This window comes from Triplophysa dalaica, chromosome 15 (genome assembly GCF_015846415.1).
Source record: "Triplophysa dalaica isolate WHDGS20190420 chromosome 15, ASM1584641v1, whole genome shotgun sequence".
Lineage (NCBI taxonomy): Eukaryota > Metazoa > Chordata > Actinopteri > Cypriniformes > Nemacheilidae > Triplophysa > Triplophysa dalaica.
This window is the reverse complement of record NC_079556.1, coordinates 9,679,923-9,704,672: the sequence shown is the minus strand read 5'-3', so window position 1 is coordinate 9,704,672 and position 24,750 is coordinate 9,679,923. Positions and strand designations below refer to the sequence as shown.

General features: G+C 38.1%; 2 protein-coding genes across 2 annotated transcripts; one reads left to right on the top strand and one right to left on the bottom strand.

Moving 5' to 3' along the window:
• Positions 1 to 1,247: 1,247 nt before the first annotated feature.
• On the top strand, positions 1,248 to 21,566 carry tecpr2 (tectonin beta-propeller repeat containing 2). Its single transcript, XM_056767559.1, has 20 exons — positions 1,248 to 1,374; positions 2,081 to 2,335; positions 2,422 to 2,550; positions 3,112 to 3,243; positions 3,325 to 3,482; positions 3,574 to 3,880; positions 4,047 to 4,179; positions 5,889 to 6,356; positions 6,443 to 7,143; positions 7,268 to 7,451; positions 7,958 to 8,131; positions 9,315 to 9,495; positions 9,768 to 9,909; positions 12,196 to 12,436; positions 12,517 to 12,606; positions 12,746 to 12,979; positions 19,187 to 19,335; positions 19,773 to 19,914; positions 20,003 to 20,152; positions 20,248 to 21,566. The coding sequence occupies exons 2-20, from the start codon at positions 2,117 to 2,119 to the stop codon at positions 20,397 to 20,399; spliced, it is 4,086 nt and encodes a 1,361-aa protein (XP_056623537.1). The 5' UTR covers positions 1,248 to 1,374; positions 2,081 to 2,116; the 3' UTR covers positions 20,400 to 21,566.
• Positions 21,567 to 22,025: 459 nt separating this feature from the next.
• On the bottom strand, positions 22,026 to 23,935 carry ankrd9 (ankyrin repeat domain 9). Its single transcript, XM_056767563.1, has one exon. The coding sequence runs from the start codon at positions 23,046 to 23,048 to the stop codon at positions 22,182 to 22,184; it is 867 nt and encodes a 288-aa protein (XP_056623541.1). The 5' UTR covers positions 23,049 to 23,935; the 3' UTR covers positions 22,026 to 22,181.
• Between the last annotated feature and the right edge of the window lie 815 nt (positions 23,936 to 24,750).

Here is a 24,750-nt window from a genome sequence, read left to right as displayed (position 1 = left end):
TACAGAACATTGAGGAGACTACTATAATTAAAAAACATACTTTTAAAATAATTTTTGATTTGAAGAAAAATGCACAGTATTTTGGCAATGCTGCTTTTTTGCAGAAATGAGAATAAACAAAATTCAGAATTAATTAATTTATAAGCAATCAGCAGCAAATCCACTTTTTCTGATCTCCACATTTTTTGCTGGATGTATCACCATATACTTTATGACTTCACTGTAGAAGTCAAAGTTATTTAGAGTCATTACAATGTATTTATTACCATGAGTCAGAAGATAACTCAATTCTGATTGGAAAAGTAATGATCATGTAATGTTCTATTGTTTTATGTTTGTGTTTGACCATCAGGGTCAGTTACGTAATGGATGCAATGTTCTGGTTATAACCTTAATGTCTGCAGTCCTTTTGGCACTGCTAATGTGCCTTTGTAAATGCCCATTTTGTTTGTGTCAGATCCATTGCTGTAGATCTTGCTATATCTTTTTTCATGACAGCTTAATGTGAAATATGATATTCCATTCCATTCCATTTTCTACCGCTTATCCGAACTACCTCGGGTCACGGGGAGCCTGCGCCTATCTCAGGAGTCATCGGGCATCAAGGCAGGATACACCCTGGATGGAGTGGAAATATGATATTAAATCTAATTAAATATAGTGTAATTGTGTGGCATCTCAGCTTTCGTGCTTACAACCTTTGTCAGTGAGGCTTTGACAAATTTTCTTGTATAAGTCTGTGACTGTATTTGTTATGCCATAGAATTCAGAAAAAATGGGATTGTAAGAGAAAAGTCAGATTTATAATTGATGGTATAGATAAGATAAGTTATGGGTACTGTCCTTATTTTACTTCATTCTACTTTTAACATACTCATTTAATTGGTTTAATTCTTGTATCTGCAAAAAGCAACGCATTGCCAAGACAGCAAAAGTAAGATTTATTTTTAAATCATTGTTTTAAATATATTTACTTCTATAAAATAGTTTTGCTTATATATTTAAATAAAATGTGTTTACACACCTTAACAATGTGTTTTTGAACCCCCACAGCAGTAGAATAGTAAAAAAATGCGTGTAACCTCAAATGTCCTAGATTTACCTTTTCAGCAGGAATTCATTAATGAAAATAATAGTGAAAGAAAAGAGGGTTTTTGGCACACTTCATTTAGCCCCTACAGTACTTCAGTTTTCCGCCTTTCACTTCCCATGCACTAGGTGTCGCTGTCGTCACGCGTCTGTCCCAACGCAAACAGAAGAAATACACTACTGTCAACAAGAGCTAACTGTCAGAGCAGCAGAAATGTCAACAGATCGCCCTCATCCAAACTATTAAACCTTTCCTCGTCAGAATTAATGTGAACCTTCCCGGGGGTAAGTTTCGTAAAGTTAGCAAAATCGAGTATAATAGTTTAATGCGTAAAGAAAGCTCGCTACCTATCCATCCATATTGTACACGACTTGTGTTATGCTGTGCCAATGGTCTTTGTTGTTAAAGCAGATTTTACGTTATAACTAAAAGTTAAGAGTAATGTCACCGTCTTGTTTCAAAAAGGCACGTCGATTGGGAAACATATCCTCATTGTTATTCTGTAACTTACATGTGCAAAGGCCACAAGTGAAAAAATGAAATTAAAGCTTGGCATCCAGTCATACATAAACATATTGAGCAAAGTCAACACTCTTTAAGACGGATCTTATACGAGGAAGGGTACTGTGTTGTGTTGCGTATTTAAGGCGTGTTTAATATGCTTGTGGTTGTGTTCACTGGTTAATTCATCGGTTGTGTTTTTTGCTGTCTGCACTGTTTAAATATGTCTGTAAGATTACTACAGAAGTAAGAGAGATAAGTTTAACACTGTATTTTGGGTTCTTAACGTGTAACGTTAGCCGGCCAGCTGACTACTTCTGCTGGAGGGCGTGGCCAGGTACATTATATACCCTCGAACAATGTACCTGGCCACGCCCTCCATCAGAAGGAGTCAGCTCGCTGGCTACACACTTTACTAAATAAAAAGCTGATTTTGATCAACAATGCATACATTTTATAAGATTTCTGTATTTGAAATTATTTTCTTAGATTTCCTTTAGTGGGACACAAATCCATAAGGTGACCATGGCTACTCATCCAGCACCGCTGCCCTTGAGGGAATTCTGTCCTCTCTACTACCTACTCAATGCCATTCCTGCTAAAGTCCAGAAAGGCTTCAGATCAGTGATGGTTTACTTGACAGCTCTGGACAGCAACGCAGATTATATAGCTATTGGCAGCAGCATTGGAATGCTGTATCTGTACTGCAGAACAGTGAACCAGATGAATAAATACAATTTAGAGGTAAGATAAAATGCTCCACTTACAGGTGATCTGTTTTGTTTAGAAATGTCTCTCTGCAATAAGTCTGTTATAATTTGTTTCACAAGGGAAAATGTGAAGCCATTACTGCTGTGAAGTTACTGAGTTGTTTTGATGATCTTGTGGCTGTTGGGACGGCATCAGGCCGAGTTGCTTTCTATCAGCTTGTGTCACCATTGCCTGGCAGAAATAAACAGGTACTGTATGTCTCTATATAGGATTTACATATAGGCATTAAGCAGACATTATTATCCAGTGACTTAGAAAAGTGAAGAAAAGAGGCAATTATATGGTATGCAACTTCAAAGTTGTTTGGCTTAATATTATTTGTAATCTACAATCATGTTTAATTTACATTTCATGTCTCATTGCAAAAACAGTTGTTAAATGGACAGTTCACTCCAAAATAAAAATTCTCTCTTCATTTACTCACCCTCAAGTTGTTCCAAATCTGTATAAATGTCATTGTTCTGATGAACTCAGAGAAAGACATTAAGAGGAATGCTTGCACCAAACAGTTCTTTGCCATCATTGACTACCATAGTCATGGTGGCCAAGAAATGCTTGGTTCAGAATTAAAATTTTGGGTGAACTGTTCCTTTTATATGTGCTGTAACGTTAATATTCTTTATATAGGTGTCCGTCTGTTTTTTCTTCACAAAATGAAAAACCTATACAATGCATATGTCTGACCAATCTGATAAAAGAAGTATTCTGGGAAACAGAGCATATCACACTGTCGTATTGTCTTGTCACAGCTGAGAAGGTTTGATGTAGTGGGTTTGCACAAAAGCACAATTACAGCCCTATCATGGAGTGCTAATGGCATGAAGCTCTTCTCTGGGGATGATAAGGGAAAGGTGGTCTACTCTGCTGTGGACCTGGACCAGGTAAGCTATTACTAAGAGATAAAGATAACAATAAAAGGCTATTCCTTTTTTCTGTCTAACAAGTTTATGTGTTTCGTGTAGGGAGTGTGTAACCCTGTGATTCTCATCGAGGAGTCCTCAGCAATAGTTCAGTTGGAGTACAGTCAAAAAGTACTTCTGGTTTCATCCTACCAGCGCTCGATGCTCTTTTACACGCAAGAACAGTCGCATCAGCAGCTGGGCACTAAACCACGAAAATGGTACTGGCCCCTAAATCCCTGTTCGACTAAATAGATTTTCGGAGTTCTACAGTTTCTCATTCCACTTCTGTTGATATTTGTCTTTTTAAAGTAATGGCAAGTTTGGTGCCTGCTTCCAGCCAGCTCTCTGCAAGCAGAGCGATCTAGTGGTCTATGCAGCCAGGCCAGGGTTGCGTCTGTGGAGGACAGATGTGCGAGGGCGTGTGGGGGAAACCCACGTCCTGAAGCCCCTTTTTAATCAGGAGGTCCCTCAGTTTGAGCTGTTCCCACGTTCGGGTTCTACCGGAGGTTACCGGCCTTCAGAAAGACAGCTGGGATTGGTCAGCTGTTTCCTGAAGGAGGGCTGGGTCCTCAGCTGGAATGAATACAGCGTTTATGTTGTGGACTGTACCAACCAGGTATAAATGCACACTTTTGATCTAGGGCGATAGATTCTGTGTTTAAAATACGTTCAGTAAGTCAACAGTAGATTTGAGTGATTTCGTGCAGTTAGCAGCAGCATTGATATATGATCTGAAAGTTGTCAATGACAAGGTAATTTAAGCTATTGTTTCTCATTCAAAGGTTATTATTGGCGGTTTGGAAAGCAGTGGGGATATCGTGTCTGTGTCATGCACGGAGAATGAAATCTTCATTCTGAAAGGCGACCGGGATATTTTAAGGATCTCAAATAGCCCCGAGGGATTGGTTTCCAACTGTGAGTTGCAGAACTGATATCATAATGGCAGTTTAGTTATGCATTCTGCTCCATCAGCGGTTTTGGTGTATTAAAGAGTAAATATTCCTTGATTTTAATATCCTATTTTGGTTTAGGTAGTGTCCAACAACAAGTTTAAGTACATACAAGGTGTAAAAACACTATTAGTTTGTTATAATAGGCAGTTATCCATGACTGGCTCTTAGATGATTAGTTTGGCGAATCATCCGTCTAATCCCTTCCTTTCCGCCAGCCTACTCTGATCTGATTGGTCAGATGGTCTAGTCTGCTATGATTAGTCTAACGCTCACGAGCTACAGTGTTTCGCGGGCAGTCCTATTAAAACGAAGGCGGGGACTATTTTGTGACGTAAATCTGCGGCGGTTCACGAATCGGACTATGGCACGACTCGTTTGCGTGATTCAGAATCGACTCCCTTTTTTCCAAGCCAATAACTTTGTTATTCATTCAGCTTTACAACTTGGCAGACTGCTTACATTCAAAAACAGCAACATTACACACTGCATGAAATGTAATTGACATGATCTCATAATATGTACTCTTTAAGGAATACTGTATAAGAAAGCATATTTTTCCCCATTGCTCTGTAATAATTTAGTATTGAAGTATTGTTCGTGTATATCTCTCTATATTTTTCTCTTTTTTCCTTTTCTATCCGTTTTAAAAACTTTACATTTATGAGGAAATACAAGATTGCTGTCATATATGCAGCAGCCTTATGACTTCCAGGATACACTTGAAAATATATCAATTTCATTGTCTATGACCAAGGCTAGACCGTTGTGGGATTCAACTTGGCATTTTTGTTATGTTTATTAAGCTTAACCTGAGGAAAAAACTAAATGGCTTCACTGAACAGCAAATGGTTAAGATGGAAAAACATTACATTTTGTCAAAATATTACATTTCATTTCATTTAAATAATATAACATTTTTAATTGTGAAAATATTTGAACTTCTATTGATTTTAAAGTTTTAAACTTTATTTGTTGCATTTTGAAACAATTTGTTTTGCAGTTGATAGGGAGATTTCATCCAAAAATGAAAATAATGTCATCATTCTCTCATCATTTCAAACCTGTATGACTTATTTTCTTCTGTAGAAAACAAAAGAATATGTTTTGACGAATGTTGGTAACCAAACAACGGTGGTACCCATTCACTTCTATTGTATGGACACAAAACCAATGCAAGTCAATGGGTACCGCCATTGTTCAGTTACCAACATTCTTCAAAATATCTTCTTTCGTATTCTGCGGAAGAAAGAAAGCCATACAGGTTTAAAATGACAAGCAGGTCAGCATATGATAACATAATTTTCATTTTGGGTGAACTATCTCTTAACTATATAAAATGACATGTATTTTCCAAGTAGGGAGCATTTTAAAAGAATTCTAGTGAAATAAGTAAGTCTACAGAATTTTGAGTATATTGATTTCCATTATATTCCACTTTTAAAGTTTTTACATTTTTATTCATTTCTTAAGTTTTAACATAAAGAGTGTGTTTGTTTTTCTGACATGTGTTTCCCTCATCTCAAATATCAGCGATCTATATTGCCTTTTAATAAATAAAATTTATTTTGATATTTTGTCAGATATACAATATACATTTTTTAATTCCATCTGAATTATAGAAACGTTTATCTTACCCTTCCTTCTTTTTTTCTTGATCACTTTTTCTCTCAGTATTGGACCATTCCTACCGTTTCATGTCCCCTCTTTCTACGCCCACTATTCTGCTGCCCCCTAATGGTGCTGTGGAGACAGCACAGCCAATCAGGACCATGCCCATCATTACAGAACAGGAGATTCAAGTCACCCCCAGCTTAGATGAGGCCCGTGAGGGGGTTGAGGAGTCAGAGGAGGTACAGGAGGAGCAGCAGCCGGAGGAGTTTAGTCAAGGGGTCGAGGCTCTAGAGGTCACCGAGGACGTGGAGGAGCAACACGGGTTCAGCTTGGGTACAATAGAGTCCCACAGCCGTAGCAGCTCTATCACCTCTTGGGAAAGCACACCTGGCATGTTTACCGCTACAGAGGCATCTGCCTCAGAGCTATCCTCCAGCCGATACAGCACCATCACTCAAGAGGACTTCCAGCAGGAACTGGTGGTCAAAGCCATCAAGCTGAAGAAGAAGGGCAAGAGGAGAAGACATGGTTAGAAAATGCTTTTAGAATACTATGTAAAACCTAGTATGTATCCCTTTTTTCAATCAATGTTTGTCTTTTGTGTGATTCTATAGAGAGCGGGAACCGTGTCAATGAGTGCAGCAGCTGGTCGGAGAGCATGTTAAGTCAGGACGGTGCAGCCAGCGATGTTCTCAACACTCCCTCCGACCGCACCAGCCTCCTGTGCAGCAGCCTAGATCTCCACAGCACAAGCTCACCTGACCATGAAGGGTCCTTTTATGGAGAAACCCACTGTTCCAATGACTTTCAGACCCCACCAGAACACTCACCAAATCCCAAAGATCCAGATATCCACACCGCAGAGACCCAGCCTGTTTGTCCTACATCACTCCCCCTACAAGACATGGAGTGCCATGCGTATAGTGAAAACGTGTTTGAAGAAAACGAGCCCCAAATTGTGGCTACGCCTGATGTGGACATGCTCCTGGAATGCACCTTCTCGTACATGCAAACAGCTGATGAACAGGACGTTATAGAGGAACATATGAAGGAGGTTGTCCCGCTGGAGGATTCTCAGTGGCGTTCTACAGATAGCTTGCATGGGGATTTTAACTTGAACTTATCTTATGATCCAATCAGACCTCTGGGTTACTCCCCCGAACCCGAACCGACACCCTCTAGTGATGAGGAGGACATCTATGCCCATGTGCCATCCAGCAATAGTCTGGGAGATGGACTCAACGCTCTGAGTCTGCAAGGCTTGTCTTCTAAACAGAAAGAAGATGAAGAGATGCAGCTTCTCAAAGCAGACCAGGTAAGAGAGCTCACCAAATCACATCCTAAGAGTGAGACATTAGGCATAAGAGCTAGAAGATTTAAGTTATTAATACATAATAAATGTGATAGACAATGATGTCATATTAACTTTCTATTTAAAGTTGGCAGAAAGCTGGATGGGCTACAGTGGACCTGGCTGTGGAATCCTCAGTCTTGTGGTGACAGACAGGTATATCTGGTGTCTAGACTTTAAAGGATGTCTTTACTGCAGTGGGCTTCCAAACGGTGGATTGAGCTGGCAGAAGTTTGAAGAAAATGTCCATCAGGTGGCGCTGTCTCAGTCAGGTAAGGAGAAGATTGGCTCAGGTTTTTGTATAATTAAACAAGGGCTCATAAAACAAACACGACTTGATGGACCAAAACCAACTTCTGCACATGACTTTTAGTAACATTTAGCTTTTAGTAAATTCATGCCAGCTTAGAAGAGAAGCTCATTCCAGTAAAAGGAACACCAAAGCATGAGCCTTCAACCCAAGAATATTCACCTTAGTGGAATAAACAAATAAATGCAAACTAGCTGTGCATTTATGACAAAAAACACCAATACATTTGAAGGACATGGAGACCAGAATAAGTATAATTTCAATTCAATAAAAAAGGTGAATAAATTAATACTGATGAAGTTGAACCAAAAAGTTATAATAATTATCACCTTACACATTAAAATACATGTTTTCCATATTCCGTAATTCATAAGATCACATATTTTAACATTCATATCGCAATTTGGAACAGGGTTTTGTCTTACTGTAATTGTACAAAACTAAAATCTATGGGGTGTGCTTTCCTAGGGTCTTTGCTATGGAAAGTGGAGCAGAAAACCATGACTGCTTACGCTTGTGGGAAGGTCACGATCAAAGGAAAGAGACACTGGTATAAAGCCCTAGATGAAACAGCTTTTGTGGCACTTGGTGATGATACAGCATGGATCATTCGCACCAATGGAGACCTTTACCTACAAACAGGTTTGAGAGAATGAGCATATTGTGATGTGCTCGCTTTACAATAACTTCCCTTCTTAAAATGATCAATTGTTAAAGGGAAATTGCCGAAAAAGAAAAATTCCGCTATGAATTACTCACCCTCAAGTCATTCGACAAACCTAGGACGTCCGTTCATCTTCACAATGCAAATTAAATTATTCGGTTCGAGAGCTTTATGACTCCCGCCCATAGGTAAAAATGCGACTGACTTCCAAAGCAGTTACGTTGCTGTCCATGGGCGATAGTCATAAAGCTCCCGAACCTCATCAAAACCATCTTAATTTGCATTGTGAAGATGAACGGTTGTCCTTGAAAGCCTTGACGGTGAGTAATTCATGGCAGAATTTTCATCTTTCGGTGGAGTTCCCCTTTAAGGGGGTATTAAAGTACATTTCTGTACTCTTTACTCAACCTTCAAGTCCATGGAATTCAAAAAGAGATTTTAGAGACTTATGAAATTAGTACTGGTTTTAATAATATGAGGGAGAGTATATAAGAACAAAGAACTGGGTGTAATAATATTTACAGAAAAATATATATTTATAAATATTTAGAATTGGCTAAATAATATCTACAATATTCTACAAGATGTGGAAACTGCATTTTTTTTGCCTGGATAAAACTAATATGAACTCAAAGCTTTTGTTTTGATACTTCTTACCACTAGATGGTGCTGTAAGTACTTGCTATAGTGCTTTGCTATTTAGTGTTTTAAATAGCAACAATGTGTAATTTAAAGAATAAATTAATTTGTAGCCAATGACAAAATCAGAGTTCATGATTAATGACTTTATGATTTTACACTAAAGGTGTTTCTGTGTTTTGCCACAGATGTATTTATTCCAAAGCAACTTTAGGCTCAGTTTTAGCTCTTATGTAATACTGAAAAGCATCAGTGAGGTCACCCAACCTTGTGCTAGCAGTGCCAATTACCTCACAGCTCTGTTAAACCCTTATTAATATCTACTATGACCTCTACCAGTCCAGCATAGGTCATGAAGCTCATATCGCAAGTCCACTAACTCCACCTACTGTTCCGAAGTTTTCAGGAATAATTTACAGTATCTGTAAATGTTATGTGAAAGCAGTACCAGTTGTCAAGAACCGCTTTCAGATTTCATCATTTTAGTTTCATTCTCAAATGTTGGAGTTTCTGTGATTTCAGGGCTGAGTGCGGACAGGCCATGTGCACGCTCTGTAAAGGTGGACTGCCCGTGTCCCATGGCGCAGATTGCAGCACGTGGCAGTGTTGTGTGGGCACTAAGCGAACAGAGGGGCGTGTTCTACAGAGAGGGGCTCAGCAGCTACTGCGCAGAGGGGGAGCAATGGAAGTATGACACCGTCAGGTACGTCTGTCATCGCTCTTGACAGGTGAATCTCATCAGAGAATGCAGTAATAATCTGATTGTTGAATAAAATTGTAAAACAGACGCTGGTGTAGTGATGACTGCATGATTGGCTTGTTTTATGAATATTGATTTACAGTATGGGCTACCAAACGTACGAGTTTCCTAAAAGTTGTTTGATGTTGATGTCTCATGTGCACAATGTAGATTTTTTTGTGAAAAACTATTTAAAATATGTGATGTAATAGATACTTGTATGTGTGTGACTGCAGTGAGAGTCAAGGTTTGGAGCCCATCTGTATTGCTCTGGGTGAGAATAACACAGCATGGGCACTGGATACCAGCGGGAGCTTGTGGTTCAGAACGGGGGTCACTGCCAAAAACCCGCAGGGTGAAGATGAACACTGGTGGCAGGTATATATATTTAACACCTGTGTACGTATGTATAAACTTGTATAAGGAGTGTCAAATTATGGTGGGCCGGTATTGGCACTTAGGCACTTTTTGCCAGACAATGATTTTGTTATTTGTTATACCTTTGTTAACCCATAAGGCACATGGACAGCCCATAAAAAGTTAAAAACAACTTAATGCGGGTTTTAATAACCAGGGTTGGTTCTAAAATTGAATTTTTTTACCAAAGCCGTGCAATGCACAGTTTGTACTGCGAGTGGCAGTAATGATACTTGTGTGTCAAAATGAAATTTACGCAAACAAAACGCAAACATTGTCGAGTCTGTGCACCTTCAGCGAGATTACGCTGGTAATGGTATTGGAAATATTTTGTAAAAATATAATGAAAATGCATATCATTACACATCATATTTAGATACTGACCCATATTTTCAGATGTTGCGCATGTTAAATCTACAAATAAAGCAGTTGTGACCCGTGCCTATACAAAGAACCAGCTGGTGCCAGAGAACATTTTTTGTTAATGAAATGAGATTAAATGTAGTTTACATTTATTGGGGTGACTGTTTGATAAAATGCACTTTTGCCTTATAATTAAAATAAATGGTCTGTTATTCCCAAAGACAAATTAGCACAGTTCAAGTATATCAATACAGCTTATTCTATACTGTCCGGTATATTACTTGTGGTGTATTTGAGAGTCCTCTTTTCATTTACACATTTTCATAATTTTCCCATCTGCAGTTAAAATGAAGAGAAAAAATCCTAAGGACGTAATGTCCTTTTTTAATAAGAAAACGAAAGATAATAGTCAGTCAAGGCTGGAGAAAGAAGATGCTTCTGAGAAAGAGTCAGAAATAGACAAAAGTTTAGAGAATGAAGAAAGTCCGGGGAAAGAGGACACATCAGCAAGGTGATTTAGTTGTGCAGAGAACTTTTTTAATCCTGAAATTCCATGTTAAAAACACGAGTTTTTACATTAGTATTTAGTTAACATGGTATTCACATGAAAGTGTGCCAAAACCACATATATCGCACGTGAAAAATTGGAAATTCATGTAAAGGAAATAAATGATAATGTGACTTATATTTAGATGACTGCTTGAGTTAATTTTTGGATATCATGTTTGTGGGTAGTTTTACATACATGTATGTAAATTTAAGATGCAAAAAAGTGCCTAAATGTTATCATTGTAGTCATTTTTATTTTGACTAAATACAATGTGTTGTGAAATAAATGAAAATGCAACTTTAATTTGCGCTGAACTTGTTTTATTAGCTTATTAGTTAACTTTTGGAGAAAACGGTAATACATGCCAGTAAAAAATGACTGACACATGTTAGTTTGATCATGACACATGTTACTGTGCCCCCTAAAAGCATAAGTGGCCCCTGCCTGGTCCCCCAGTTACAGTAGTCTAGAACCCCCACTGCCAAGAAGGAATATAAATAGCAGCACATAATAAATTTGACGATTTTAGAGGCCTTTATAATCCAATTGGTAACACACACTTAATGACAAGAAAGCATTCTTAGCTGAATAACTCGAGCCATATTAAGCCTCTGAAACCAAACATTAACACAAGGATGGGTCAAAAACTTTAAGACAAATTTTAAATTGCAGGTCTGAATGAGTGCACGAGTGCCAAATGCCTTGCGTTACTAAAAGAAAGCAAAAGTTCACTGCTTTATTATACAAGCTATAACATACAGCTAATTTATTAGAATATATCTGTCCTGGTGTAACTAATTAATAAATAAAATTAATAATTGTAGGACAAATGATTAATTGAGATTAATCGCATCAAGAATAAAAGTTTGTGTTTACATAATATATGTCTGTGTACTGTGCATATTAATTTTGTATTTATAAACACATACACATACATCTATACACATTTAAGAAATATAAACATATATTTATTTATAATTTGAACGATGTATAAATGTTTATTAATTGTCATATATTTTATTTTTCTTAAATATGTGCATATACAGTATGTGTATGTTTTAATAAATACAACATTAATATGCACAGTACACAGACATAATATGTAAACACAAACTTTTATTCTGCATGCGATTAATCAGGATTAATCATTTAACAGTCCTAAATATAACATACGTAATAACATATAACATAATTAAATTTTTGCATAAATAATGACCCCCCTGACATCCATAGATGCAGTACTATACCGTTTATATGAATTAACTTAATCTTAATATGCTGTAAAACACACCTGTCTCGTGTTTCCTGTTTATTATTTATTTTTCTCGAAATAGGTGAGCATCACAGACTACGTGGTTTTTGATCAGGGCAGCCTATTCCAGACTCTGATCCAGGCCACACAGACCGTCGCCACGGCCACCAGAGCTCCGGTGGAGCGGGTCGCCGAGCGTCTGCGCGTGGCCTTCCTCTCCCAGCACTCCCAGTGCCAGCCCAGCCTCATCAGCGTCAACAGCAGCGGCATCTGGATCGCCTCTGGACGCAACGAGTTTCACGTTGCTAAGGGCAGCCTCATCGGTATGACTCTACAAAGCATGCATTTGCATTGACAATTAGAGTCTTTCAGCCAGATTTATTTTACGTTCATCTTCATGCAGGGACGTTTTGGAGAGGTGTTGTACCCAGAGGAACAGCTTCAGCCACAAAATGGGCCTTTGCGTTTTCTTCTGCTGTTCAAGGCAAAGAGGGTATGTAGATATCCCATCATCCTTTGTGCATTACTCACAGGCAACAACATTTTAGCGGCATGAATCAAACTAGCGTTAACACCACAAATGTGACTTTCTGACATTCAATGTGTGATTTTTCTCTCTGGTGTCTCCACAGGAAGTTTCCTTTGGATTGGTCAGAGCAGGAAAGACCTGTTTTGCATCTGGGATCAAGACTTCCAGATGCGGCCCTTCACCATCCAGTTTCCCCCAGACGTTGAGATGATTCAGCTCTCTGCCTGTCATGATGCTCTCTGGGGATTAGATCACTACGGTCGCGTCCACATCCGCACTTTATCATCCAGTTGTCCCACTGGAATGCACTGGACGTTACTGGACCTCAGCCAGCTTGGTGAGACTATTTTAATTCCTTAGATAATGGTATTATCTGTGAATCATATGCCGGCTAAATTTAGACTTTGCAGTGTGCACAGCAGTGTGACATCAATTGTGCAATGTAACATCAAATTCAATTCTTAATGTTGATAAGAGTGATTGGGGAAATTTTATGAAAACATGGTTTGACGACATGAAAATCAAATAAAAAATTAAGTATATGTTTATATTCTTATATTGTGTAAATACTTAACACGTTTTTTTTACAATTATTCAGTATTAAAATTACTTAAAGGGATAGTTCAGCCCAGAATGAAACGTCTTGTAATTTCAAACCTGTATGACCTTCTTTCTTCTGCAGAACACAAAAGAAGATATTTTGAAGGAAGTTGGTAACAGAAAACTTGTGGTTTATACAATATAAGTGAAAGGGGACCAACAGTTTTCGATTACCAATATTCTTCAAAATATCTTCATTTGTCTTCTAGAAGTCATCTAGGTTTGAAATGACAAGAGAGTGATCAAGATGAAAAATTCACTTTTAGACTTTATAGTTAAATAATTTTTATTAATCGTGCAGTATATTGATAATATATAATGTGGATCATATAGAATGCGCTTCTCATATTTTATGACAATTTTCTTATTTACGTAATGCATTAGTTAATTGTAAACTAATAATGAAGTTCCATAGCATTATTTCTGTCATGGATCGCAAGGAAAGAACCCAATTGCAGGCAGCAGCGTTGATGAAGGGGATAAACAGATTTATTTAAACAAATAATAAACAGGAACAAAACAAAAGCCTACGATGGGGTAAAACAATCTTAACGAACTGGGGAAGGGTGACTAGACAAGATTAACCAGGAAATAAACAACACTCAACAATAAAACAATAAACTAACAAAGACTAGGACTCAGGGCTGTCTAACATGAACCAGGTACAAGACATAGACGAGGTACGAGGTACAGCGTACAATGAACACGAGGATGTTTTAAAGGGGAACAAACACAGGATAATTAACAAGGAACAGGTGCTGGGGATCAAGCACTAATGGGAAGGTTAACAAGGAAACGAGATGGCGGGAAACACTGACGAGAAACGACAAAGAGCATGACACGTCAATATATACACCAAGCCATGACTTTCTTACACAAAACCCTAAGGCTATGCCATGATTTCGCTCCAAGAACAAGAATAAACATGACATGATAGCGGAATCATGACATATTTTGTCAACTTTTCTTTCCAGCTTTTGCAAAACAGTGTCAAAATCATAAGTTGTGTCTGTTAACGTTGGTTAAAGCACAGAGAACCAGAGAATCAACATGAACAACTGTATTAACATTAACAAAGATTAATACACGAAAACTATACTGCTCATTGTTAGTTCATGCTTGACCAATGCATTAACAAATGTAAACAAATACAATCACAATTGAAAAGTGTTACCTTTTTCTTACATTTTTGGAATACAATTTTCTTCCAAAATAGAAAAATTCAGACACTGCAATGTCCTGTGTGTGCTCACAAACAATACATCAATCAGTCGTCCTTCAGATGACATGTTTGACACCTAATTTAAAAAAGTATCCTCCAGCGTTCCAGGGTCTCAAGTGCCCTTTGCACTGGTCATGTGTGCTGGAATGACGCATGTCAAACATATCTCACTGAGAGCCCTCTCCTGTTTGCCCCGTTCAGATTTCCACATCCACTGCCCATTCACGCGGCCCACCGCTAACCTCCTTCTGTCATATTTCACGAACGACCACCCCACTCCTACCAAAGCTCTACTTTTCTTTATGGTTCCCCCATATGGTTGATAAGGGCAGTTGTCTGTTATCAGTGTCATAAACACTGTCGCACTATAAGCTTCCCCCTTGGGAAGCAATACATGTGAATTTGTTGACTAAGCAGAAACCACTGATACATCATGTCACTTCATAAACTGTGCATGTACTAAAGCACTTTTTTGGCCCCTGCGGGGTATACTACTGGGCTATACTATTAGCTCAAACTACATTGTGAGGTAGCAGCTGGTTGTTAGCCGTTAGCGCATAGCGTACTAGCTACATAGGAGCTAACATGCTAAAGTTAACTACATGGCACATTTGCAGTCACTATAAACACAACGCATGGGCGTGAATATGTTTAGTAATAGACAAAAATCATATTTCTGTAGTTAAATTTTCGGAAAAACACTTGCGACCAGGCCTTGTGCTTTGCGTAATAGGTGCAATCACTAACGTACACTCAGCTCACTATGGGAATAGTGCCTAGCATAGTAACGTTAGACACCGATAACATAAGTCTAAGTGCATGAACTAAGGAGTCAGCCACTTTTGACCATAATACATTTATTATGGTATGGAAGTCATCATTTACAATTATAACACTAAATTTGTAAAAAACGTAAGCTATTGAGACCAGGCAACAATACCTTACCTCAAGTCTACGTTTCGTTTACAAATTGTGATCCAGTAACGTTTGTGCGCCAATGAACAACCTGAGAGAGCCTAATAACTAATAAGCTCAAAAGTACAGGACAGTAACAAAAAATTTACATATAAGACTTTCAAATCCAGTAGCAGGAAGGCTAGGTCTCCATCCGTTTTGCAACATGTTGCCTCTGGCAGCTCGAGCCACTGAGTGTAAGTCCGTCAGATATTGATAAGTGTTCATGGTCTTGTCCGATCATTCTCACTCTTTTCCTCTTAGTTTTTTTCCTGGCTCTGCCGTTGTGATGGTTTGGAGCTTTGCGTTGAACTAGAAAATTTCCTCTTATTGTTAGCTGTTGGCTAACTTCACCCATGCTACGAGTAAAAGGTGACATATGCCATAAAGCAGGTGATTGGCGGGGCCTTTGTACCTCCCTGCCCACCAAAGTTACAAGTGTGATTTCAGCCGAATAAGGGCTGCTTAGGTAGCAGCGGCAGCAAGATTAGTCCAGTTAAGAGTTGTCCTACCACTAACATTTTTTTAGAGAGAATATTTTAAGATCAAGAAACTCCCTAGTGTTGCTTTAAGAGCTTTAAGGTGCAACAGCAATTTTAATCCCCTCCTAATATCTCCCTCTGGGCATCGTTGAGCTTCCAGCGGGGTAAAACGCAAGCGACGGTTTCATGTATCAAAACCGGCTGTTGCTAAGGGTGCTGTTCATATTTTTAATTTAAGCAGGTGGTTCTTACATAACGTGTTCTGTAACAACAGCTCGGGGCTGTTTTTTACTATTGAATCCTGTAATGATTTGGCTGACAGTGATTGTTAACCGAAAAATGAAAATGATGTCATCATTTGCTCACCTTCATGTCATTTCATACCTGTATAAATTATTATTATTATAATTCTGATGAAAACAGAGACAGATATTTGAAAGAATGTTAGCCATTTTTCAATTCTGTGACATCATTGACTGCCATAGTAGGAAAAATTGAATGGTAGTTAAAGGTGCCCCAGAACTGTTTGTGTTGATAAATTCTTCAAAATATCTCACTCTGTGTTCAACAGAACTACATGATATACAATATTTTTTGATTCCTACAATGGTAGTGGATGATGTCACAGAACTGAAAATTGCTGATATTCTTACAAATATGTTTATTTGTGTTTAACAGAACAAAGAAATGTATATAGGCTTGAAACAACCTGAGGGGAGTAATTGATGACAGAACTTTTATTTTTGGGTTAACCAATGCGATGAAAAACACATTTAAAAGCAAGGCATTATATTATTCCAAAGGGGACCAAACAATCCCCTCAATTGTGAAATCACAATGCAGGGAAATCTAATCCGGTTACGTCTGACATATTGTAAAATCAACAGGATGAGGCTTTTGTTTATTAAGTGTGTCTTTTGTGTACGTGCATGTTGTGTTTGTGCTGTAACAGGATGCAGACGCAAATAGGCAGAGCTGTGTGATGGTAACAGCTGTAGACCATCCCGTCTCGGGTTGTGAAAGATGAGTCTGGGTCTAGCCCTGGATATACGATCATTTTTAGAGTTAGCACATGATGTTTTCTATGCATTTAGATATGGATAGCCTTAGATAGGTTATCAGAGGTTAAACTATAGTCTATAAGGTCTAGTCTGTGCCTGGACAGATAAAAAAAAACTGATTCTGATCTTATCTGTTTGTTCAGTATGTCAATTGAAAATCTGGTATGTATGCGAAGGGACATCATGTCCAAAACTGCTGATTTTTATTTTATAGTGTATTAAATGTAATTCTCTATAAGATTGAGCCAAAAGGCTTGAGATAATAATGCTTATTTTGCAATACTTTATATTAAATAAAATACTTAGGCTGATTTTAGAAAACCTATTAATCTCAATTGTTTTACTAATTTTAAACCACATATGAATATATAGATAAATATTGCATTTCATGTGATGCATTTTGTATATATTTATTTAGCTGTGAAGACCACAAAAAATGTAAGAGATGGTTCACCCATAAAGTACAATTCTGTCATTATTTACTAATCCTCTTGTCATTTCAAACCTGTATGACTTTCTTTCTTCTTAAGAACACAAAAGGACTTTTTTTTGTCCATATAATAGAAGTGAATGGGTACCAACATTCATCAAAAATCTTCTTTTGTGATCTGCAGAAAAGGCAAGTCATGCAGGTTTAATATGACAAGAGGGCAAGTAAATGTTGACAGATTTGTCATTTTTGGGTGAACGGTCCCTTTAAATATATTTTATTTAGACAAACCAGAACAAGAAATTATTTTTTACGGCCAACACATTTCAGGAAAAACTTTAAAATGTTACAACAGACAAAAAACAGTAATCGTGGTTTTGAAAAGTCCATTCTGAGAATTGAAGCGTCAGCTTGGCTTTATCTTGTTTTGTTGGTAATGAATCAGCACAGTGTGCGAAGAGCTCTTGCGACCAAAGGCCACGGGTGTGACGACATTTGAAATCTATTGTATTCATTCATTGTGTTAATCACAATCTCAAACTGTCTTTCATTGACTCAACAGACAGACGGAACTTGTATTAGATGTGGAGCATCACAGAAGATAAAATTGATTTTAATGAATGTCTCAATTATGCGTTAGTTTAAAGATTTAATCAACTGTTATAGAGCCTGTTCAGTTTGAAATAGATATATTGCAAAAACATTTTTGTGGCAAGTTTTGCTTGAAGTGTGATGAACAGAAAGCCTGAATGTGTGCCATGATGTCATATCACATGTTTTGTTAAGATTTGCTATCTGAGTTCTTAACACAAAGTCGTCATAACGTTCTGTTACGCGTAAGAGTCATGTCAAGGTTACACTATCATATCACACCATACAGACTTCATATCACTCCATACAGGACAAACCCACCTCACGGTTCCACTGCTTTTAGGCTACTCCCCAACATTGTTTACTAGACAAGGTTTTAGTTTAAAAATGGCCACTGGTGTCCTTGTCATGAACATTTGTGAAATAGCAGCTACATGTGATGTACAGTATGGATCAGGAGGTTAAAAATGGGGTAACATGCTATTTCATCAATTTGAACTTCTTTACAATGTTAGACGTGCCAGCTCTTCATGCTTATCATAGTCAACTTGTTTAAAACCAAGTCGAACGTACGACGTAGAATTTCTGCGCTTTAGACACTCACCAGCACTCCAACTTGTTTCGGAAAGTTTTTTATAAGTCTGGTAACAGGGACTCTATTCCTTTTATTGGGCAATTCTCATGGAAAAGCACGCCCACGGCAAAGCGAAAGAAATACCCCGCCCACGCGCCAACCTATTTACGATAGGAAGACCTGCTTATCAAGATTGGCTGCATTGTGGGCCTGCAGCTGTATCTCGTTACTCTTGCGATAGTGAGAGAAGTTGTGTCTGTTTGTTCACGGCATTTCATTGATGGGTGTTATATAAACGGTGGATATAACGCTGGATTTGGAGATCGTTTGAAAGATATTTCAAATAACGTTGGTAAATAAACAACATTGATCCAATTGACTTCCATTGCATGTACACAAAACCAATTTCTCAAAATATCCATTCTTCTGTGTTCCACATAAAAAAAGAGTCATATACAGGTTTTAAATGACATGAGGTTGAATAAATCATGACAAATTGTACAATTATGGGCGAACTATTCCTTAAAAATCAATAGCAGTTTCAACATTTAAACAACATTCAAACCTCAAAATGATTTTGTTTTATTTCTGTTTGTCTGTTTCTATCTGTCCTTCATTGCTCACCCACAGGGCAGGTGAGGTTTCTCAGTATGTCCTGTGGTAGTCAGAATGTATGGGCGTGTGATGCAAACGGTATGGTGTATTTTCGGGTTGGAACTCAACCTCTGAACCCTAGCATGATGCTCCCTGCCTGGATCTGCATTGAACCTCCCGAGCAGGTAAAAAGACTTGCTTTATTTGACTGTGTATCTAGCTCTGTGATGTTCTTGGTTTATGGATGCTTACCTGCTTCTACTTGTATGATATTTAATGTTAGTGCCAAGTTTCATATTCGATTTTCTGCAAATCGGTCAAATGTGCTACATCTTAATTAAAAACGTTCAACTATTTTAATTGTTATGAGCATCCTAAAAATAAAATCTATATTTAGTAATATTTTCCCACTTTAATTTGGTTTAAATACAGTGTTGGATAATAAAATTGTTGCTACTTGGGTATAATTTTCATGTTTACATGTGATCCAAAGTGACTTACATTGTAAGTCAAGGTACACATTTAACGGTTCCCTGGGATTGAACCCCTGACCTTCGCATAGTGAACATTACGCTCTACCAGTTGAGCTACAGGAACATGTTCTCTCTGTTTTTTTGGACAGCCTGCTGGACTTCATCTAGTCAGAATTCAGACCAGTCAAAATGACCGCATGCTGTGGGCGCTGGACAACAGAGGTAACGTGCATGTGCGCGTCGGCATCACAGAAGAGATGCCTGTCGGGACCGCCTGGGAACACATTCCCGGTACATCTTCATTACCCAATCTCATTGTAGTTTACAACCCCAAATAATGAGTTTTAAGTGTGTGAGTGAAACTTTTTCCAAATTGTAGGACTTCAGGCTAATCAGCTGGTTCTGAGCTTGAGGACCGCCTGGGTGCGCCTGCCCAATGGCGAAGTGGCTCGCCGGTACGGCATCACAGAGAGAAACCCAGCAGGTGACTACTGGAAGAAGATCCCAGGATTGGTCAACTGGCTTGCAGGTTAACATTTTAGATTAATTTCAATATATATTTTTTTTCAAATGTCCTCCACCGATAATGAACGGAACACTAACGGACAAACCTCTCTGTTGCAGTGACTCCTTCGGATGAACTGTGGGCGGTGACTCCCGCTGGTGCTCTCAATCAGCGACTTACCAAGACTCTGCAAAACAATAGGAGCAAAAATCTTGGCAACACGGGCTCCCTTAGTGGAGAGGAGCTTGAGGAAGAGTGGGAGGTGATTTAGATGCCACAAATAGTGTCATAACCCCTCAAAATCATCGTTCTGTGAATTTTTGTATGCACTTTATTCACTTTTCCTTAACCGGTTTACTGAGCGGAACATTTGTTTTATCCATGTTTAAATTTCCACGTGCACAGTTCAGATTTTTTGTTGTAATTCATATTTATTTTAGGCTTGGTTTATATACTAATGCACTTTGCTCGCTATGTAAGGAAATGTTTAATGTGAATCCGTTGTAAGGTCTTTGGAGGGCCACGCTATCTGAATTGTTTATTAGTCGACGAACCAAATCATTATACAGTAGGTATAGGATAATATGAGTCACAATGTTGTTCAAACTAATCATCAAATGTATATTGTTCAAACTAACTTACAACTGGGCATTTGAAAAGGGCAGGGTCTTTTTTAAATCTCTGATTTTAGAAAGGGAACTAGACTTAAATTGGCTTTAGGTTAGAATGGTAAGAGATTCAGATATGTTTGTAAATACTCTTGACAAGAGTAAAATCATGGTAGCATTGGGCACAAATCTGTAAGGCTTAACTTCAGTCATATAGAGAGCATGGTCTCTGATTTACCTCTATTTACACTGTAGTGATGTGTTGCATAAATGTGAGGTCATATAAAAGAACGGTTCGACTTCTAACTCTTAAAAAAGAAAAATATTTCTTACTTTGTTGATAGAATCTATCTTAGTCTGTAATGAAATAATGTAACTTCATGCTGGACAAGCATTTATTATAAACATCCATATAAGTAAAGATAATTTGATGAGTTGTCTATGGATAACTATAAATGTGCGATGTATTATGTTTAATTTTCTCCTTTTCATCAACTTTGTGAAGTGATTGTAAATCTTTCTTTTGAGATGGTGACACCACTGTAATGAATTTAATGCACATAGGGATTGACAAGGCCATATACAGTGCAAACAAGTTTTTTTCATTTTTCCCCGTTATGTTTAATTTCCGTTTTATTTGCACTTACTGTAAATGGAATAAAAGTGATAAATGTGGAACACTGGAAATGTATTGCTACGCCTGTGTGATGCGCAGGTGATATGCAGGTAAACGACAACTCGTATATTCACCATCACTTAATCTCGCCAGCCGTTCCTCCATGCTTAGTCATGACAAACTTCCAAAAATAAAATGTTTACATATAAGTGTCTCTGCCTGTTTGGTTCATTTTCAACATAATTGTATTAAAGATAATACTGACACATACTTGTTTAAGGTTTTGACACATAAAATTTGTTTTTCGTTGCCTTAAATCTTCAGAAGTTAGTCTTGTAGATGAACATACATTGTGCTGATGTATTGTGATACGAGTCAGCAAAAATAGTAGCCAAGGATCAGAGTACCTGTCAACTGTCTAGATACTGTTTGAATTGCATCCCAGCTGGATACCTCATGAAGCAGTTAAATCGAATGCAAAGAATATGCACAGTTGTAAGTTAGGCAAAGGTGGGTGCCCTGTAATAATAAACAAGATTGAACAGGTGTGTCCAAACTTTTGGTAACATTCATGTGAAAACAGAGGAGAAACATCTGTGTGATATTTAAAAGCATATGGATGTACCCTGAATTATGTAGCGTTGATGTACAGAACACAAAGGCAACAACTTGAAAAATTATATTAATATATATTTTTTACAGATGTCCAGGCAATGACAGCGTGTGCACCAAACTATACACATATGTACAAATAATTCCCAACATTCATTTAGCCTGAATATGTCAAGACAACTACAGGAGTCAAACAACGTGCATTATTCAGTTCGCATTAAGCTTGATCCAGTCTGAAGCCAAGAGGCTTCAGAAACTCAGGCAGCGAGTTCAGTTGCTCTATGGGTACAGACTGTTGGCTGAGTTTCTGCATGGCCTGAACAAACAACGAAGGAGGTGATGATCCAGAAAGCCAGCAAAACGCCTGCTCTCCAATGAGGTCCTTCCACATAACTGCATTGTCCAGCAACTGTCTCTTCGTCTGGAAACGAAATTTGGGCATAAATAAAATGAGGTAGCCTAGGCAAATGTGCTTACTCCGCATGTCAAAGTGACTCTGACAGATCTGGTTGAGTAAACCGTCCAGGGGCATGTTCCCCGTCACGTCGGTTGCGTAAGGAGACGCGCCGTGTCCAAGCAACAAAATCAAACACTCCGGGCGCACCAGATCACATGCGAGATGCAGTGCGGTCTTGCTGCCATCCGTGTGGAAACACCCATGCCGGTTCAGATAACTCTGCCTCTCGCAGTCTGTGAAGTCTTTGATGGTGTCCATGATCATTTTGAGGACGTTGATGCGATTGTAGCGGACGGCTATGGCGAGGTGCGGCGAAGTGGATGCTTGGCAGCAGCAGAAACTTCTGCTGGGCATCTCCAACGCGCGCACGGAGAATCTATTTAGCAGGTAACGTGCGTACTGCTGGTGATCGTGCACCAGCGCGTACAGAAAAGCCTCCGACGGGGAATACGCGCACGCCCGTCCGTCCTCTTCCCAATGAAACACCTCCATTGTCCGCATGTCCTCCAGGACCCACACCGGTAACAGGTCCCGTACAGCCTGATAGAACGCAAACGAGGTTTTTTGGCATTGCGTTTGGGATTTATAGTCCGCACGACTGTCGTATAATCCCAGATCCAACGGCATTGCGCTGTTAATTGAACGTTTTTGGATATAAATAGATTGCGGACGGTACAATCGACTGCGTCCTCAAAGTTTATTTACTGGACGTTCAGTGTAGCCAAAGCTGACATTAAACATCTATAAATCATTTACTATACATCAACTATTTGGGTCTCTGTTAGATCGATTATAAATAATCGAGACCTCCTATCTTCGGGTAGATTAGTTCAGAAGGTCGGACGAAATAATTAATGTCATGTAATTTAAGAGTCTAAAACCGATCGAGCTCACCGCCTTCAAACCCCACTACAAACTCATGCCAGAGTTTATATATGCTAGACAGCCCATGTTTGTTTGCGCCTATCGCCAAGGTCTGTTCTATTGGATACGCGCGCACGTCACAAGGGTACAAAGTGCCTCCAACTTTGCCTTATTAGTGTAGAGCGACATGTGTGCGTCTGTTTGGGCACTATCGAGTGACCCCCGCACATTCAGTACATTCAGCACGACTCGCGTTACATAATATTGCACAAACCGAAACATGTTTGCTTACACGCGACGATCCATCAGACCGGTTTTTCGTGAAATTATTTCTGTATAGACTAGTTATTTAAAAATGGTTTTGCGTTTGCTTCAAAAAATCTATTGTGTGTGTAAACATGTTTGTAGAGTTGAACTTGAATCTTAGTGCTGTGCGTAAATAAATCAGAGTTATTGATTTTAAAAATAAAAGGCAAGATTACCCAAATAAGATAATTATTGTAAGAAAACCCGTAAAATAGCCTAATACGTAATATGACCGGGTTTCTATAGGAATGTTTGAATGAAGCGTTCAGTGACCATGAAACAAAGCCAATGTCAAAGGATTTTTACCGGCAGTCACGTTTGCCATCTAGCGGTTTATGATTGCATGTTTCAGAAAAATATATTTTTAACTATAAAAAACTATGTTAAAATGGTCATAATATGTCTAAGAATTCAACGTATTTACTTTATTAATAAGTTATAAAAGAGGCTATTAATACATTCATATATCTTTTCATCAAATGTGAACAATGTGTCGAACATGTTACAGTATAATAAACGACACTAAACATATTAGGCCTAATTAAAATTTTACTTTATTTTGTATTTTATCACTTTTAATGGCTCATTTAATGCTTGTCATTTATTTGTAGTTTGGGTAGGCCTATTACCCAATTATTAAATGAGAAATTATACGCAAAGGTCAACCTTAGGCTACCATGAAAAAAGATGTTAGTATTTGGTGGTTTAATCTCTTTTTATTTGAAAAGGATGATTTTCCATGGTACATAGTAAATTAAATAACTTCACATTTTGTGCTCTGTGAAGAGCCATCCCTATACCCTTTGGGTATTAATGCTTTCGGACTGTGCACTTTAATTCACAGAAATCCTAAAAAAGATTGTCTCTCAAAAACACTTTTGTTTTACAAATATGTTTGCACATTCATTTCCTTTTTTATGTAAACATGTATAGACTGATATTGTATCCTTCTGATATGTCTAAACTCTATCAACAGGGCTTTAGGTAAATAGAAACAGATGGTGGTAAAATACATTCTCTGAAAGTTTATATTTCAAGTTTTGAGTTAAATGTCACACTCAAAAGCTTGCTTTCTCACCACAATGTATCTGCAGATCCATAGTGCTTCACGTTTATTTCAGTAATGTGCTCAAGATCTCATAATCTTTCATTTAATTTT